General features: G+C 44.8%; 2 protein-coding genes across 15 annotated transcripts in view; both read right to left on the bottom strand.

The window, feature by feature from the left end:
- Positions 1-1239, bottom strand: part of OGT (O-linked N-acetylglucosamine (GlcNAc) transferase) — a 79211-nt gene extending 77972 nt beyond the window's left edge. For 2 of the 5 annotated variants that reach the window (XM_073358682.2, XM_073358683.1), the window contains exon 1: positions 991-1235. In XM_073358682.2, the coding sequence (XP_073214783.1) occupies positions 991-1027 (37 nt within the window). In that variant the 5' untranslated portion in view covers positions 1028-1235. Of the gene's footprint in view, positions 1-990 lie in introns of all 5 variants that reach the window. The other 3 variants (XM_073358684.2, XM_073358686.1, XM_073358687.2) reach the window with 2 other exon arrangements.
- Positions 1240-1958: 719 nt separating this feature from the next.
- TAF1 (TATA-box binding protein associated factor 1) overlaps positions 1959-17795 on the bottom strand; it is a 140014-nt gene continuing 124177 nt past the window's right edge. For 5 of the 10 annotated variants that reach the window (XM_073358668.1, XM_073358669.1, XM_073358671.1 and 2 more), the window contains 7 exons: positions 17549-17616; positions 17349-17465; positions 6837-6962; positions 5050-5148; positions 4641-4791; positions 3744-3921; positions 1959-3538 (listed from right to left, as the gene is read on the bottom strand). In XM_073358668.1, the coding sequence (XP_073214769.1) occupies positions 3319-3538; positions 3744-3921; positions 4641-4791; positions 5050-5148; positions 6837-6962; positions 17349-17465; positions 17549-17616 (959 nt within the window). In that variant the 3' untranslated portion in view covers positions 1959-3318. Of the gene's footprint in view, positions 3539-3743; positions 3922-4640; positions 4792-5049; positions 5149-6836; positions 7025-17348; positions 17466-17548; positions 17617-17795 lie in introns of those variants that run through there. The other 5 variants (XM_073358670.1, XM_073358673.1, XM_073358674.1 and 2 more) reach the window with 4 other exon arrangements.

The raw sequence follows: 17795 nt of genomic DNA, 5'->3' as shown, positions 1-17795 counted from the left end.
GTCCTCCTTTTCTTTTTGCGAATACAGACTAACACGGCTGTTACTCTGAAACCTATAAAAAATTCAGTGTGACCAATCTGTATGATTTGCAGGATCAGCGAGCCACCTTGAGTTGCTGTGTGAAATATCTGGGGACTGCATTCTCCGATGCACAATTACTGAACCTCAGACACAGGATTCTGGAAAATTCCACCTTTCAAATTGAATCATTTAGTATAAACTTCTCAGCTACTTGGTCTCAAAACAGAAGAGGCAATATGCAAAAGGACAGAACTAAGTAAACTACAAGAACTAATCTTTTATGCTGACACTTTATAGGATTCATACATCAACAGAGTAGGATACAGAATACTTCCGTATTAGCTTGTGCTTCTTATCAGCGGAAAACCCTTCCCCCACTGCCAATGTACACACCTCAGTGCTTTTTTATTTTCGCTGATCTCTCTTGAAAACAACCACATTTGCCGTAATGGCTATAAGAACCCCGAGAAAACTGAGCTCTGGAATTAAACTTCAATTCTCAATAGTATCAATATCCCAATCTGTCCACACAGACGAACCAAAGGACCAGGGGCAGCGGGACGCCTGCGGCGGCCGACTGGGGAGAAGGACCCCTTTACCCCATGGGGGAAGGGCACGCTCTGCGACCCCGGAACGGGAACTACCAGCAAACGGCCCCCCTTGCCCGGCAGGGACCCCACCCCAGCACGGGGCCTGGGGCCCCCCTTGCCCGGCAGGGACCCCACCCCAGCACGGGGCCTGGGGCCCCCCTTGCCCGGCAGGGACCCCACCCCAGCACGGGGCCTGGGGCCCCCCTTGCCCGGCAGGGACCCCACCCCAGCACGGGGCCTGGGGCCCCCCTTGCCCGGCAGGGACCCCACCCCAAGGCCCTCCAGAGACACCGCAGCCCTAGCAGGGCGGTGACCTCAGGTCTCCCGCACCCCCACAGCGAGATGAGGCACGGCCTGCCCGGCCCCGCAGGCCCGGTACCTGTGCTGTCAGCCACGTTCCCCACAGAGGTCGCCATCAGGAGAGACGCCGGGCTGCGGCTGGGCGGGCGAGCCTCGGGCTGAAGCTCTGGGGCTCCCCGGTCGCGGAGAGATCCAATCAGGCGCGAACAAGCCACCGAGCAACAGCGTCCCCGAGCTCCCCCTTCGCGCTAAGGCGGCGGCTCCAGAAATGGCGGCAGAGGCGGAGGAAGCTACACGGCCGGGGCGTATGGCTCCTGACGGACCTATTTCTTTCCACAAAATAGTCCGTCTAGGCAAAGGAACCCTGGACGGTGTAGAATTCTAGCCGATATCAAATCCACTTGAGGCGGATAAATCTGTTTCTGGAACTAACTCGCCTCCTTTCGATGGACTCTCTGATTAGAGAGCCACAGAAGCCTATAAAAAGTAACCACTCATCTTCTCGGTATCGTTCCGCGTGAGACCATTGCGACAAATGAGATCTCAGCGCGCATGTGTCAGGCGCTACCACCTTCTCTCACCCGCACATGGCGCCCGCGGCTAACTCCGCTGCGTGCGTCACGGAGACGCAGCGCGTGCATATTGGCGCCCAAGTCCCGCCCCCAGGGGCGGAGCTTAGAGCGGGCTCCGGGGGGGCCTCGCGCCCGGTCTCCCCTCTCCTGCCGGGCAGACCCTGCCGGGGGGCGCGGCGGGGGAGCCGGACTCGAGTCTCGAGCGTGGCCCCCCGGAGAAAGGCCGGCGGGAAGAGAAGAGCGCTGCCCAGCACGTGTTCGCAGTTATAAAAGTGAGATGATTTTGGTGTAAATTAATCTCTGAAGGAGGGAGGCTGACGCTCCCAGCCCCTCCTCGTATTATGGATCGCTCACTTTCCGTAAAACGCGACTGCCAGCCCCCAGCCCCAAACCCTACCACCCGTTCAGCCTCACTAATACCCCCCGCTCACTCACACACACCCAGCCCAGTTTCAGCTGAAATGAGCATTACACCTTAGGCTTACAAATTTATTTCAAATACATTCAAAATGTAAATTAAATAAACAAAGGAACTTTCATTAAAACACAGTATGTCAATATCAACTGAAAGGTTGATAATTTAAATACACAAGTCAGGAAATTCAACATTTATGATTCTGGTTGGATTTGTGGTTACTACCATTTGTAGATATGTAGCAAGAGGGGATTTTTCCAAATGCGACATAGTGATTGGGTTCCTTCAAAATACCTAAGAACTCACACTGTAGCTAAAAAGATCAGATTTTAAATTTCACTTTGAACACTCTCTCTTCTCCCTTCTGTCCCATACATAGAAGAGCACCAACATGCTTACAGGCAAGGATGGTTATGAAATCACAAGTGGACTGAGACCTGCTCTCACAAAAGCTAAGGGACAGTGGAACAGAAACCATCCTATAATGAAATAAATTCCTTATATGCTATCTGTATTTTGACTTTAAGGATTCATCCAATGAACTGTACAACAGAGAGACAAGGAGGCTCTATAGCACTTCCTAGATGGTTCTGTGCTTTCCCTTCATTTGATTAAGACAAGAAAGTGAACTCACTCCCAGATATTTTAAAGCACAAGGAAAGCCCAGAGAAATTCCTGTGCAACTGCTGGATGAAGACTTGGGTTAGTAGTTACGGATTTCCAGGACAAACTCTAACTTGAGCAGGGAGCTTCAAAAAACCTGTTATTCCTGTGAATTAAGATGTTCAAGGCTGTTAAGCAGTTCCCAAGAGACCTAGAAACCAGCTGTGATAGAATTCCAGGGAATGCATTCATGGGCTGATGGGCCTGACTAATTTTTTTCTGAATACTTGGGGTACACTTCAGAAAATATAAGGACCATGCCCTTCTCTAATAAAGGGGAAAAGCTGCTTTAGATGTTAAAAATGCTTTAGATGTTAAATTTACTCCAACTTTTGTAGAATATTTCTTCAATTGTTTATTTCTTATATAAATGTATGGGCTGTTTAACAGAGTCACATCAAAGGTGAACATAAGGTATTTAAACACCAGCCTAATATTTGTAAGAAGTTTTCAGTGTATATCTGAAAAGAATGAGGGGAAGTAAACCTGTAGCTGGCTTCAGTAACTAGAGCTCTTGGACTGCTGTGCAGGTCACAGCAGGTTATCTTTGTCTAAATCTTGTCATTCACAATTCAGATAATTTAATAATAAATATACAATAGAATTCTACTAAAATTGAAGTTATGCAAGAAAAATAAACTGCTTCAAATTAACAGTGCATAGTCCCTTAGTACAAAAGAGTATGAGGGAAATTCATTCATCTGAATCCAGATCACAGATTGCTACATCCCTCAGTAACTGAGAGTATCTGGGCAACTCATTCATCTGAGTCCAGGTCACTATCTCCTGCAATGGAGTGAAAATCCTCGCTATCTTCCTCATCCTCTGAAAGATGAACCTGACTTAACACACTTGGCCCACATCGCTGTTCTTCCTCTTCCTCCTCCTCCTCTTCAGAGATCTCATACCCTCCAATGCTGCTAAAGCTGGTATCTCGTGTGTTGGACTTTGGATCTGGCTCCTCATAGCTGCCATAACTAAAAGAAAGAATGGAATCTCATTACACTTACATTTTCAGCTTACTTGTTTACATCCACATTTTCTACTTAACCTCTTACAGAAAAGAAAAAAGTCTGGTGACCTGCTCAAAAGTGCCAGGACTTGGGTAGCTGAGAGATTCCCTTACAGCCTACTTTCCTACCCCATTCCCTACATTTCTATATTATTCTCAACTTTGATTACCTGATATTACTGTCCTCCATAACATGAGAGGTCTCCCCGCCATCTCCCTCATAGGACATCATACTCTCTTCATTCTCCATGCCCATTCGTGTGTTCTCTTGAAGGACATGAGGTTGTTTGGGTCTCATTGCACTGGGCTCCACATCTGAATCACTGCCACTTTCACTCAGCTGGATAGCTGTGCAACAAACAGAAGAGGCCTGCTTATTAATTTTGACAGAGCTGTTATACCTTGTGGATTGATTTGCATCCTTTTATAGTCTGTTGAAATGGTACAATACTGGTTGGTTTTCCAGAATAATTTTTCCTTTTACGAAAGCCATCTATCTTCCACACACTATCTTATCTGCCATTTTTGCACCGAAATAATTACCTCTTCTTACTCATCCATTCCATCTTGTGTTCTGTATCAGCCAACCTATCTGTGCAGTTTCAGCAAGTCCCCCTTCTCTGGTCCTTCATAGCAGGATCCAATGTTCCAGCTTTCCTATCCAAATTTCATTTGAGCTTGCACCAGCTGCCCAGCCCTACTCCACATGTCCCTCAGCATCACATCTAAGCCACAGACCTCTCCTATTCCAAGCTTCAGAGTTTCACCATCTGAATCATGTGCGAACTCCCAACTCTCTCTCCTGCTCACACTTAGCATTCACTGCTACTCCACTTCATCTTAGCTTTCATCTAAATTCATCTGGTTCTCTCTCTCTGCTGTTGACATCTCATTTGTAACTGCACCATAACTATCTGCACTTTGTAACCAATATACAAATATACAGTGTCCTGTATACCAACAAAAGCTGTAGCACATGCTACTATAATTGAAGGGCATGGAAATTGACTGGGTTTGGGAACAATTGATTCCTGCTCAGGGCTGTGATTTAAAGAGCCAGGACTTACATGAAAAGGGATTATCGCCTTCTTCATCACTCCCTTCATCATCATCCTCTCCATCTGACATAAGCAAATCTTCATAAAGAACACTGGCCTGGGGCTGTTGTGCTGAGCCTTCTTCTTCATCAGCAAGGTCACCATCCCCATCTTCAACTTCCTAGGTCACAAAGAATGGGAATGGCATAGATCAAAGGTCATATACGAGGCTGCTGCCATAACCGGCATATTGACAATATACTCAATCATTTGTTTTTATATTGACAGTTTTATGACTTCAGATAAATATCCGATTAGTCACTGCTGTGGATTCTGATGTCACAGTGTGCCAGACCCAGCAGACATCCCCTGCACTGTGGAGTCTTCTATCATGAGGATGCAAGTGAACTACAGATGGGATTTCTGTATATATACTCACTGGGGCTGGAGTCTTAGGTTTCCCATCCTCATCCTCATCAAACCCTTCAATATCTACGTCAGAGTCTTCCTCGCCCAGCCTACCTCGTCCCTGGCGCATCTGAATGAGGAACACAAATAGCAATACCATTGAGGAAGGTATCAGTGGTGATTGACACCACAATGAAAAATCCACCCATGGAACAGGGAATCTTCCTAAGTATTCCAAACCAGTTAGCATTGTCTGCTACCTAGCTTCTCTTGCTGTACTCCTAAGGAGTCCAAGAGAAATGGAGGCTTTAAAGCCTGAGTTTCTCTGTTTTCCTAGCTACTCACAGAGTGGGACACTCAACCGTAAACTACAAGTTTTCCTAGGACATTTTCATAGGCAGTCAGCAGGCTCCAGCAGGCCTTTTGTCAGCCACATGGTCTGAGGAGGAAGTGCTGCTTGGAGACAGAATCAACTCCCACATGTACTAGACACTGCCCACTAGGAAGCATTTTCAGAACAGCAGATACCAATGATATCAGACTATATTCTACAACTGAACTCGGAAATTCTTAGTCTGCTGAGTGGGATGCCCCAAGATCCTCCCTGCTCTCTCTCTCTCACACACTATCTACTGTCACCTCACTCTGCCCACTTCCTTTCCTTTCTTTCTGCTTAATGTCGTCGTCCTCCTTCATTTTCATACTCACACTCCTATTAACACATCCCTGTATGCCATTTCCCCCTCAGTCCATCTTTGCCCCCCAAATGAAAAAATAAAACAAGACAGGTGCCTGTCATCATCCTGACCACTTTGAATATATGTTTTCTCTCTTTTTTGTTGTTGGCTTTCAAGGCTTCTCTACACTACAGAACCTTGGCCAGTATTGTTCAGCTAGCACAACCCCAATGTAGATGCAGCATAAGCCAGCAGAAGGAGTTCTGCCAGCATAGTTACACCACCTCCACAAACAATACAGAAGTATTCTTCCATCAGCATCTACACCAGGGTTTTTAGTCATAGTTATGTCAGCCAAGGAATAATTATTTCACACTCCTAGCCAACACAGCTATGCTGGCAAAATGTTGCGGTGTAGACCAGGCCCCAGGGAGCTGTACCTGTCACTTTCTATGTGTCTGTACAGCACTCAGCATGTTTTGGTGCTACCACAATAAAAAAAAAAAAATCTCCCAGACCTGTTGAATATATTTTTTCTGTGCCCTAATAAAAACTAAAGAGGGACTGAACATCAGGCCTTTGTATCTTGAGTCACCATGCGTCCATCCTGAGTAGTACAAGTGAGGGTCTCTGGCCCTGACAGATTCTCTCTCAGCAGTAGGTTTTCACCAGTCTTTACTCCCAGTTGCCACTTTTCAGTTTTTCCTTCTCCGCTGTAACAGCCAAGATGCAGGAAAGTAGCAGTTCTCTCAAAGGCTGCTCTAGCAATTGACTGTTCCTCAGCCTCCACAAAGACCCACATTTCACTAATCTTGTAGTCCTATTATAACTGTGTCTCCATGTATCATATGATTCCGGCGTAATACCAAAAATCCCATCAACTACTAGAGCAAAGAGAGCCTTTTGACTCGCCAACTTCTTCCTCCAGGGAAAGGGATGGGAAAAAAAAGTCAGCTGTCAGACTCTGCTCCCCATTCTTGAGATAGAGAGAACCTTTTTGACTGCATCTAGCTCCACCTCTGCCAGGAAAAGCCACAAATGTGTCTTTGACGTCTGTGACCCACAAAGCTAATTGCCTCCTTCCAATAAGTTACTTCTACTTCCTAGGTCTCTACCACATGAAAAATGGGAGATTTCTGACCTGTGTCCCCCGCTTCTCTGGGGTAGTGGTGGGAGTGTCCATAGCAGACAAGTTGCTCTCATCTTGATAGACTGAAGCATCACGTGACATACTGAGAGAGGTGTTGGTATCATACAAATCTGGTGGCTAAAGTACATGAGAAACAGGAGACGTAACTTTCTCAGGAGCTGGACCAAGACTTTGGAACTCTACCACAAGAGATAAGAATGACCCTGGAGTTCACCGCTTTCAGAACTAAACACAGAATACATTTGTTTGACCTGGCTTTCATTATTGAACACCTTATAATTACACTAAGCAATTTACTCCTAAGGAAAGGGGAGAAAAAATATTTTGACTTAAAAAACATGCATACTACACGAATGGGCACAGTATAAAGACAGGACAAAAAATATTTAGTATCATGTTACGGTATGGTAAAAAACAGCAACACCCCTACAACTTTTTGGCTAGTCTTATGTGAATCATCTAATCACCAAATTGGAAAGAATTCCGACAACAGAAATGAAAGAAAAGAGGTTACTTACCTGTACAGTAACTTGACTTATTCTAGTTGTTTGGTCCCTACGGGTGCACCACTGTAGGATGTACGCATGCCCCAGCACTCGCTATTGGCGACAGTAAATAGCAGTGTCTGCAACTGTACAGAACAGCACTTTGTGCTCCCATGTAAGAGCATACAGCAGACTCCCAAGCAGTATCTCAGTGTGAAGGCAGGTACTGAGGAGGCAAATCCAAGACACTTTGGAGGACTGTGTCACTAAAGATAGCGTCAGTCTCTGGACTCAGGTATGACAATGTAATATTTGGTGAAGGTGTGAACTGAGGACCAGCTTGCAGTCCTGCAGATTTCTGTTATCGGGCCATCCTTAAGGAAGGCTAAACAAGTAAATTGAGCCCTAGTGGCTTGGGCTGTCACTCTATGAGGAGGGATGTATCCCAGCTACTTCATAGCATGTCAAGACACAACCAGAAATTCACTTTGAAAGTCTGAGTGGAAATTGGCTGACACTTCCCCCTTTTGGCAAAGGAATTAAAGAATCTGGGAGGGGCCCTAAAGGTCTCTGTCTGGTAAAGGTCAAAGACGAGGGCGCCCCAACGTCTAGGCTCAGAAGAATAGCTTCCTCTCTCAAGGCATGAGGATTTAAAATACTGGCAAACAAATCCCTTGATTGATATGAAATTCTGACAAGACTTTAGCGAGGACATGGGCGCAATGTGACCGTCACAGCAGAAAGGTATGGTGGGTCTGCAATTATTCTCCTGAGTTCTCCCTTTCTTCTGGCTGAGGTTATGGCTATCAGAAAGGAGTGTTAAGGGAGAGGTAACAGGTATTGGTTCAAACAGGGTTTTCTTAAGGCATTGAGAATCAGATTAAGGTTGTAAGGGAAGCAGGGTTCTGGACAGGGGGAAATCAATTGTGTAAGCTCTTAACGACTTGGACCATGGATGGTGGGAAAAGATTGAAACCCCTGCTATAGGTGAACGGAAGGCTGTGATAGCAGCCAGATGTACTCTGGCTGAGCTCACTGACAGACTTTGTGCCTTTAAGTCCAATAGTAATCCAGAATCCTTGAGAGTGGCGCTTCTGAGGTTCGCAAAGAGCAGGGAGAGCACCAGGAATTGCAATGTTTCCACTTCTGCAGATAAGTTTTGTGAGTTGTAGATTTTCTGCTTGTCAAAAGGACTGACCGAACATTGGCCGAACAATTTAACTCTATGCCTGAGAATCACTGAGGAGCCAAGCCATCAGTTTCAGAGATGAAAGGTTGGGATGGATCAGAGTACCTGAACTCTGACAGGAGATCCTCCCTGAGTGGAAGGCGGAGAGGCATAAGCATAGGGAGATTAAGTAGATCCAAATACCATACTTGTCTCGACCATGAGAGTGCTATCAGCCCTCCCTCCTTCAAGGTAACACCTTGGAACCTCCATATTCACTACTGTGATATGATTTTGGTATGTTTTGTACAATGCATGCCCTGTGAAGTAGAATTTAAAAACTCTTGATCCATTGAGCATTATTATCCTGTTGAATTATGTGCATTACCATTGTATCTGAAGTTATGAAGTTTTGTTATGTGTGTGTTACTGAAATATACTGTGAGGTTGGGAGATGCCCGCAGCCAGCCTTTCAGTGTCAACAAAGGAGCACCTTGTAAGACAGATTTACATCAGAACCAGACACACATATGATGATGGCCCATCAAGAAGAATCCACTCTCCCAGAAACTCCTTAGAGAGGGCACGTACACAATGGGGGCTACCTGACCCCCCATCACAGCAAGGATCTTTCTAGCATCTGAAGAGAAAGGATAAATAAGGGCCAATGACACCACCACTTGGCCTCTCTCTCAATTGGAAGACAAAAACTTTGAACTGGGGAGATTGGTACCAGGCTGAGAAGGAAATACAGCCTATGTATTAAGAACTGTGAGCATCCTATAACATCTAGTAGGTTGAGAAAAGTTGATTCAAATCTTGCTTAGTCTGTTAAAGTTAAGAAATAAAACTGCAGTCTTAATTCTATGTAACCAACTTTGATCTTTTTACCTTCTACTTATGATCACTTCAAATCTATCTTTCTGTATAAATCTGGTTTATATTTGATCTAAAACAGAGAATCTCAGCTTCTCAGGGTAACAAGGGCTGTTGCACCTCCACCACCCTTTGTTGGGGTGTCAAACTAATTAATGAACTTGCACTGTCCAAGGAGTCTTGAGCAGTATAAGACAGTATATTTCTGGGGTGCAAGCCTGGGGTGATTTGCTGGTACCTCTCTTTGTATAATTCATGAGTGGGCGATTGTCCTTAGCTCCAGAATACTGATGTGGAGTGATATCTCTTGGAGCCATTTGCCCTGTTGTGCTGTGGCCCTTGTAGCTGTGCTCCACAGCCCAGGAGAGACACATCTGGCATGAGGATTTTCAAAGGTGGCAGACATGAGAATGGGGTTCCCACACAGACCTTCAGTGGGTCTTTTCACCACCTGAGAGAGTCTAGTACTTGCGGGGGCACTGTGATTCATTTAGAAAGACCGTCTGTTTAGGGTGTACATAGACCTTAGTCAAGCCTGATGACATCTGAGGTGCAGTCTCACACAGAGCGTAACATACATAGATTCTGACAAGTGGCGTAGGAGTCGTAGGCAGGCCCTTCTTATTGTTTGGAGGCTGTGTTGTAAAGTAGAGATCAAGCAGGACATAGTGGAGAATCTTTCTTTGAGCAGGTACGCCCTGGCAGTTAGGGAGTCTAGTGTGGCTCCCATGAAGTCTATCCACTGGACTGGTGTTAACAGAATTCTTCAGATTGATATGAAGGCCGAGGGACTGAAATAGGGCAAGGATCTTGGTGGTTGCTGATTGGGGGGGGCATAGTGGCCCCTGAGAGGCCAGTTGTCCTGATATAGAAAGACTGTGATGCCCCACTGACACAGGTGGGCCACTACTGCTGAGAGGACCTTTGTAAAGACACTTGGAGCCATGGAGAGTCCAAAGGGGAGGATACAGTATTGATAATATTCCGAGCCTATAACAAAGCACAGAAAGTGCTTCTGGGAGGGATGAATAGTAGGCATCTTAGAGGTTGAGGGTGACAAACCAGTCTGGGATTATAGTAGCTAAGGTTACTATCTTGAAGCATTGGGATAGGACGCAGGTGTTTCCTGAGGTCTAAAATTGGCCTCCAGATGCTGTCTTTTTTGGGAACCAGGAAATACTTGGAATAGAATCCTCTTCCAACAAATTCAGGGGAACTGGCTCGACTGTCCCCAGATAAAGGAGGGATTGGACTTCCTCCTTTAGGAGAACCTCATGAGAGTGAGTCCTGAAGAGGGATGGTGGGGAGAGGGGGAGTTAGAGTGGAAATGAATGGAATATCCCATGGCAACCAACTCCAGGATCCATGTGTCTGAGATGCCGGGCAACTAGGAAATGGTACAGGCAGTCTCCAAAAGGGGGATAAGATGGCAGAATCATGCAGCAGAGGATCTGCAGGACCCTCAACCAGGACATCAAAATGGTCTCTTTAGAGGCAGGTGCAGGTTGCGCTGTTGCAGAGCATGGTGGTCCTGTTTTCTGGACCTCCCTCAGGGGGGTTCTGTAGATCTAGGATAGATCTGTTGCGGGTAGTACTGGAATGGTTAGGAGTTTTGTGCTTAGGCTTCATAAAACATCTCTCGCAGGCATGTATATTCCAATCAACCACAATGGTGACCTTAAGTGTTTGAGTAGAGTGAGGCATTCATGTCCTCACTACAGAGCTTGGGCCCTTCAAAGTGGAGGTCCTCCACAATATTTTGCTCCTCTCTTGGGAGCTGGAAGCTTAGAGCCAAGATACTTGATACATAACTAGTGTGGTGGCTAAGGACCACAAAGCCACATCGGCAGCATCAAGAGAGGCTTTCAGAGAAGCTTTGGTGACTGACTCTCTGAAATGAGGGCTTGAGATCGTTCCCTTTGGTCTGGTTGTAGTAGTTCAATAAAACAAGCAAACTTTGAATAGTTGTTGAAATCATATTCTGCCATCAAGGCTGTGTAGTTTGCAACTTGAAACTGAAAAGCCACCAAGGAATAGCTTTTCCTACCCAGCATTTAGCCTTCTTCTAGGCAGGAGAAGGTCTGGAGCATGCTTGATAATTGCTGTCACTGACTGCATGTAATATTTTTTTATCTGCCTGTTTACAAGTGGACAGCAGAGTGGCCGTTGTTTTCCACAGCATACATGCGGGTAACAACAATACCTCATTGATGGTAGGGCAATCTTAACCTGGGGAGTGATATGTAAAATGCCTACCAGGAAATGTTGAGACTCCTATAAAGGAATCTGAAGTGATTCCACTAGATGGTTCATTGAGTTCTGGAGGGCTCTAAAGTTGTCTGTATGGGAAGGCTGTGGTAGCATTACCAGGTCTGGGGGGGAGGAGGAGGAGAGCCTTCTTCGTTCAGTGGGTCTCACTCCTCCTGGGTCTCCTTGGGTATGAGGGAGCACATGGTACCGGTGGGCGAGCCTACAGTGCCTATGACTTGCAGTACCATCAAGTATTCTTGCTGGTGTTTCCTCCAAGGTGCTACCCTATAAAATTGGTTGCTGTAATGTGACAAGGTGATTGAGTAAGCCCAATGGGGAGGGTCCCCAAGGGTATTCATGCCCGAAGGACCTAGGACCAATGCTGAGCTCTGAAAAGTCCTTCTCAGGATATGTTCCTAGAGGAGTGTAGTGGAATGGTGTCAAAAGACCCCTACATGGAGACCTCAGAGTCTGAAGATGCAGCATCCTGAGATGAAGGGGGGAGGAAGGACGAAGAGGGCTTTGAGTAGCAGTGCTGGAGGCAGTGGATCAGATCCTGTTCTGATGCGAAAGGGTTCAATCTCCAGCTGTCACAGCAATACTGGGGAAGTGGCTCCTTAAGAGGGGGGACTTAAGTTCCTCCAAGATGATGAGATCCTCAGGGGAAAGGAATCTGGAGGACTATAACAGGCAGTACCAGAGCCGAGAATGGGGACTAAAGAGGCTGCATACAATACCAGAGAGAATGACAAGATGTCGTCTCCATGCTTGCAGCGCTGATGTTCCAAAGAGAATGGTACCAGGGAGAGAACTAGGTGCCAGTCTGGCTGGTCTCTGTGGCTCTGAGATGAGGAAAGTACCAGAGCCCTTGAGGCAGTCTTGAAATCCCTGGTTTTAGATTAATAGATTCTAAGGCCACAAGGGACCATTCTGATCTCTATAGCACAGGCCATAAAACTTCCCCAGAATAATTCCTAGAGCAGATCTCTTAGAAAAACTTCCAATCTTGATGCATCTTGGTGCCTAGAGGCATCAGATGTTACCCAGTAGGGGCTTTTCGGTGCTGTTTACCTGAAGGTCTCTGCAATCAGGGCTTCTTGGGCAGTACCAGGGCTTCAGTACCCGTGTCAGTCAGAGCCTGGGCAGTACCCATTGTGGGACACAAGGTCTCCTGAGAGTCAGCTCTATAAGGTGACTTACCCCTTTTTTGAGCTGCAGTTGCCTGAGAGGTTGAGGCCAATGTGCCCAGTGGGAGGGAAGAACGGACTCCATTGAAGCTATGGAGCGTCCCATTAAGAGGAGCTTCAGTCTAGCCTCTCTAGTTTTGCAGGACCTGCCTTTGGACCTTGTGCAGACCTTACACTTTGACAGAATGTGAGTTTCTCTGAGACACTGGAGATACAGTACCCATTGCTATGCGAAAGAGACCTGAAGAAGGAAGCATAAATGTGCTATGACTAAGAAAAATTTAACCAGGAAAATAAAAACGAAAATAAAATAAACAAGGGAAGTACACAAGAAAGGTGGAAAGTAGCTGAAAGCAGCAGACACCACAATTGCTCAATCTCAAGCCACAGACAGTTGAGAAGAAACTGGAATAGCGACAGATCCACACTTCTTTATATGCCCTTGCATGGAAGCATGAGGCTCTGCTCTGCACAGGCATGGACCTGCAGACATGGCTATTTACAGTCTCTGGCTGAGAGTGCATAAGCATGCACACATCCTATGGTGGACCACCCATAGGAACATTAAGAACTGACTGAAATGTCCTATGGGGATTATAACATGTTAAATATGGGGGGAAATGACATTTTTTCCCCTCCTCTGACCAATCAAAGATTCTTCTTAGTTGCACATTTACTGTCCAATTGTGTTTTAAGTGTCCCACGGTATGGTGCTTCTATGACTTCACTTGAAAGACTATTCCACAGCCCGACACATCCTACCATCAGAAAGTTTTCCCTGATATTTAGCCTAGTTTCTCCCCCTCTTAAATTCACTCATTACTCTTAGTCATACCCCCTTGTATAACCCTAAACCATTCCTGTCTCCCTTTTGGGGGATTACACCCATAAAATACTACTTCCCTAATATACACCCCTTAAATTTGCAAAAGCAATGACTATTTAACGTCAACTTTTATTGTAAGTAATCTGTCCAGGCCCTTCATTTTTTATGAATTTCCATTGTCTTTACATTTTTTTAGTATTGGGTGTCCAGAAGTAAATGCAATATTCCAGGTAGTCACACCAGACCCACTGTGACATACTGAACCTCAAAGTAGCACCCTGTAACCCCCATATTCATCACTGGTATATGGTTATGATATTTCATACAAGGCATGACTTGCAAGGTATCATATGAAAGGTCATTGTCTGCTGAAACTCACTGTTCTGTCAAAATATGTATACTGGTAGTGTATATGAAGTTATGAGATTTTGCTATATGGTTGTTACTGAAATATGTTGTGAGTCTGGGAGTCGCCCCTGCTAGTTTCACAGTTCAACAAAGGAGATAATCCACATCCAAATGGCCACTGGCTAGGAGGGGAATCGTAAACAAGAGATCTACAATTCAATAAGACACAGTTGCACAAGCATCAGACAATGAGGACTGCTCAACTCTGTGACTCAGCAAGGCCCACCAGGACATGTCTGGGCCAGTATTTTTCCAGGCACATAAACTGAGTATATAAAATAAGGGAAGCAGCACCATGAGACCACCTCTCTCCTACCCCACCTATGCTGGGAAGACAAAGACTGAACTGCAGAGACTGATCCCAGGCTGAGAAGGAAATTCAACCTGTATATTAAGAACTGTAACCTGCCTTCAAATCCAGTGGGATGAGAAAAGCTGTTTGATTCAAATCTTGCTTAATCTAATAGAGTTTAGGATTTAGATGCAGTTTTACTTTTATTTCTTAGGTAACTATCACTTTATACCTACCACTTATACTATCTTCTGTAGTTAATACACTTATTTTAATGTTTTATCCTTACTAGTGAGTTTGTCCAAAGTGCTTGGAGAATCTGCTCAAATTACACAGGCTGGTGCATGTCCACTTTCCTTTGATGAAATGGTGAGCTAATTAATGAGCTTCCACTGTTCAAGAGAAGGTCTTGAGTAGAGTAAGATGGTATATTTCTGGCATGCAAGGCTGGGGTGATTTGCTGGTGCCTCTCTCTGTATAATTCATGAGTGGCTTTGACAGCCTTTATGCAATTTAGCTGGGTGTGGGTCTCCACATGGTGATGGCTAAATGATAACAGCACCTGGAGGTGCTGGAGGGGTTTGCTGCTTGTCACTGGCAAAGCATTGTGGGAGACAGCCCAGGCTGGAGCGTTAAGTTCCAAGTAGTACCCTGGAGATCTTGCCACACTCATGTAGAGAAGAAAGAAATTACTTGTTGCAACTGAGAGGAGCAATTGCAGGGAGATTTCTGCTCAGCTCCTGCAGTGTTGGGAAGATAGAATCTTCAGAGAATTTCATTGCCAAACTAACAAACATCTACTGAGTACGTGCAGATTTTTTGAAGTCTTGCAAACTGGATCAAAGTTGCATGCTTTTCCCACAGGAATAGCAAAAAGCATATCCCTTCCTAGTTTCAAGACCTTGCTCTAAAGCATGGCGAGACTAGAGCTTCTCAGTTAAAATACAAAACAAAAAACCAATCATTTAACACAGGCAAAAATAAATTTTTCTTTTATTTTGTTCTTGGAAACAGGTGAACTATTTTTATTGAAGTTTTCCACAAAAAAATTCAGCTAGATGCATGGAAAAATCTCAGCGAGAACAGTTAAAGTTTGGCAAAGTTATAAGCACCTGAAAACAGGGTCTCTTGTGGGATGCATAAGGCATCCTTAAGTACAGGCAAAGATTCCAGCTCTGTCTATAATAAACATCTGAAGAACAAACTGTAGAATTCTGTGCCACAAAGTAGTGAGGCCAAGAATTTTGCAGTCCTCAAAAGGGATTAGAAATGTACATAATGAATGTACATAATGTTACCCCAATATTTGGGGTCTTGCAGATTTTTTTAATTTGGGAGGAAAAACTGATGATAGTTATTTCTTTGAGACAATCCTGTTTATTTAAACAGAACATCCACAACATCCTGTTTCCACAAATAAAGAATCAAGCAAAAGGAGGCACTTTCTTTGCTCACAGTTCTCAGCCTCTAGCCAGCACTCTGCCCAAAAAACTCTCTTAGCTTTTTCTCAGGGCTGTTTTACCAGTGCTTTTTCTTTCTGTCTCTTGGCATTTTCTGGTCCTGTCTGCCTGTCTTTTGGCTGCTTCTCACTGTTACAAACACCCACGCCCATCCAGCTCGTGTTTGCAATCTATCCCTAGCCAAACCCCTCCATGAACATAGCTCTGCTTCTGACTGGCCTTGCGTGTGTCCTTTGTTTAGGGTAGTGACCCATATTGTCTCACACTCATATGCCTTACTCTATAAAAGGAGCGTAGTGGCTCTTCCTTTTTTCAGAGAAAATGTGAGGCTAGCACATCCTCCAACTTAACTATAATGTCCATGGTTTTATTAGCTGGTTAAAACTTTGAGCTATAAACCCTCATGTTTCAGTACCATATGTCTGAGTTAGGAAGAAACTTTCCCTACAGTCAGGTTGTTTTACAACTTCTCTACTGGAGGGTTTCTTGCACCTTCCTCTAAAGCATCTGGCACTGGAGACTCCTGGAGGCAGGATAATGGACTAGCTATACCTTGGGCTGATTTGGTGTGGCCATTCCTATTTTCCTAACCATGTCCCCTTCATCCACTAATTTTAGAATTAATCAGAAATGCAATCCAGTTTTACAAGATAATTATTTGAAGTATGTAAACATCAAGGACGGAGAACAGCTGTTCAGAGTAGATTGGGGATCTATGAGAAATATCTGAAGAAGATATTCCAAGTCTCATACACAATGGGAAACCTGAAAAGCAGTAATGCTGAAAGAAACCAAGATGGGAGCCAATCAGATCTAGGGAACAGCAAATGAGACATTTGTTGGGAAAGTGATACAGCTGCAAAAAAGGACTAATGCCGTTTTAGACTGCATATACAAAGGCATCATATGTCACAGCTAGAAAGGGATAGTGCTCTCTATATAGCTCTGGTGCAACTACATCTGGAATAACACAGGAGTTTTATTAAGAAGTCAAATTGGAATGAATCCCACAAAGATGATGTCTAGAAGGCTGAAAGGATCGGTTTCTGCACATTAAAAGAGTTTAATAGGTAATGCTTGGCTAAGCAGCAACTAAATATGGGAATACAACAGCAAAGATATTTGAAGGGAGGACATCAGTGAGATACACGCGATTATAACTAAGAGCAATATGATTAATAAAATTTAAGCTAAATATGAGGGAAGCTTGCTGACAGATGTACTTGGCTGTGGAACAGTCTTCTCAATGTCAGGGCTTCTAACACACAGAACTTTTACAACTAGACTGAACAAGCACTAGTATGTATGCACCATAAGGAATAATCCTGCAGCTGCTCTGGGAATTGGACTGGATAATCTAATACCTATTAGGTATATATGATTTATTAACTATTCGACCATTCAGTCCACCTTCTGGAAGCCAATACAGAACTCATCCTTAACTAAAACCAAAATGTTCCAGGAGACAGGAACAGATAGCAGGAGGCCCTTCTGGACCAAACACCTAGTGACAGATATAGGAACCGCAAAACCTCACTTCATCAGACTCACCTGAGGTGTGTAGGGTCCAGGAGTCATAGGGTCAAGACTGTCCAAATCTGCCTCCTCGAGTGCTGCTTCCTTAGCAGTAGAGATGTCTCTTTCAAGCTGAGTCAAATGCTCATCATACTAAAAAAAAAAAACCTTTGTCAAAGTTGCAAAGAAATAGAAGTTGAGTATATAAAGAGATTGCAACAGACTAGACCACATACCTCAGCCAGAGTCTGGCAACAGATGTTCACAATTTCCTGCGCAGTTTTTGTGTACTGACTATCCGGCCCTGCAATGAGAACCACACCTTCTTAAGTTGTCTGACCTCTCCTCGATGCTGGCACCTTGAACAAGCACTTTACAATTTTTTAACAAAGCCCATGAAACAAGGCAAACCTCACAACCTGTCTTCTGATCTTTCTGTGACCAGAAACAACCTACAGCAGGGCTGGGATTCATGCGGAGTTA

Source organism: Lepidochelys kempii, chromosome 9 (assembly GCF_965140285.1).
Source record: "Lepidochelys kempii isolate rLepKem1 chromosome 9, rLepKem1.hap1, whole genome shotgun sequence".
In the NCBI taxonomy this organism is placed as follows: domain Eukaryota; kingdom Metazoa; phylum Chordata; order Testudines; family Cheloniidae; genus Lepidochelys; species Lepidochelys kempii.
This window is presented reverse-complemented; position numbering and strand designations above follow the sequence as displayed.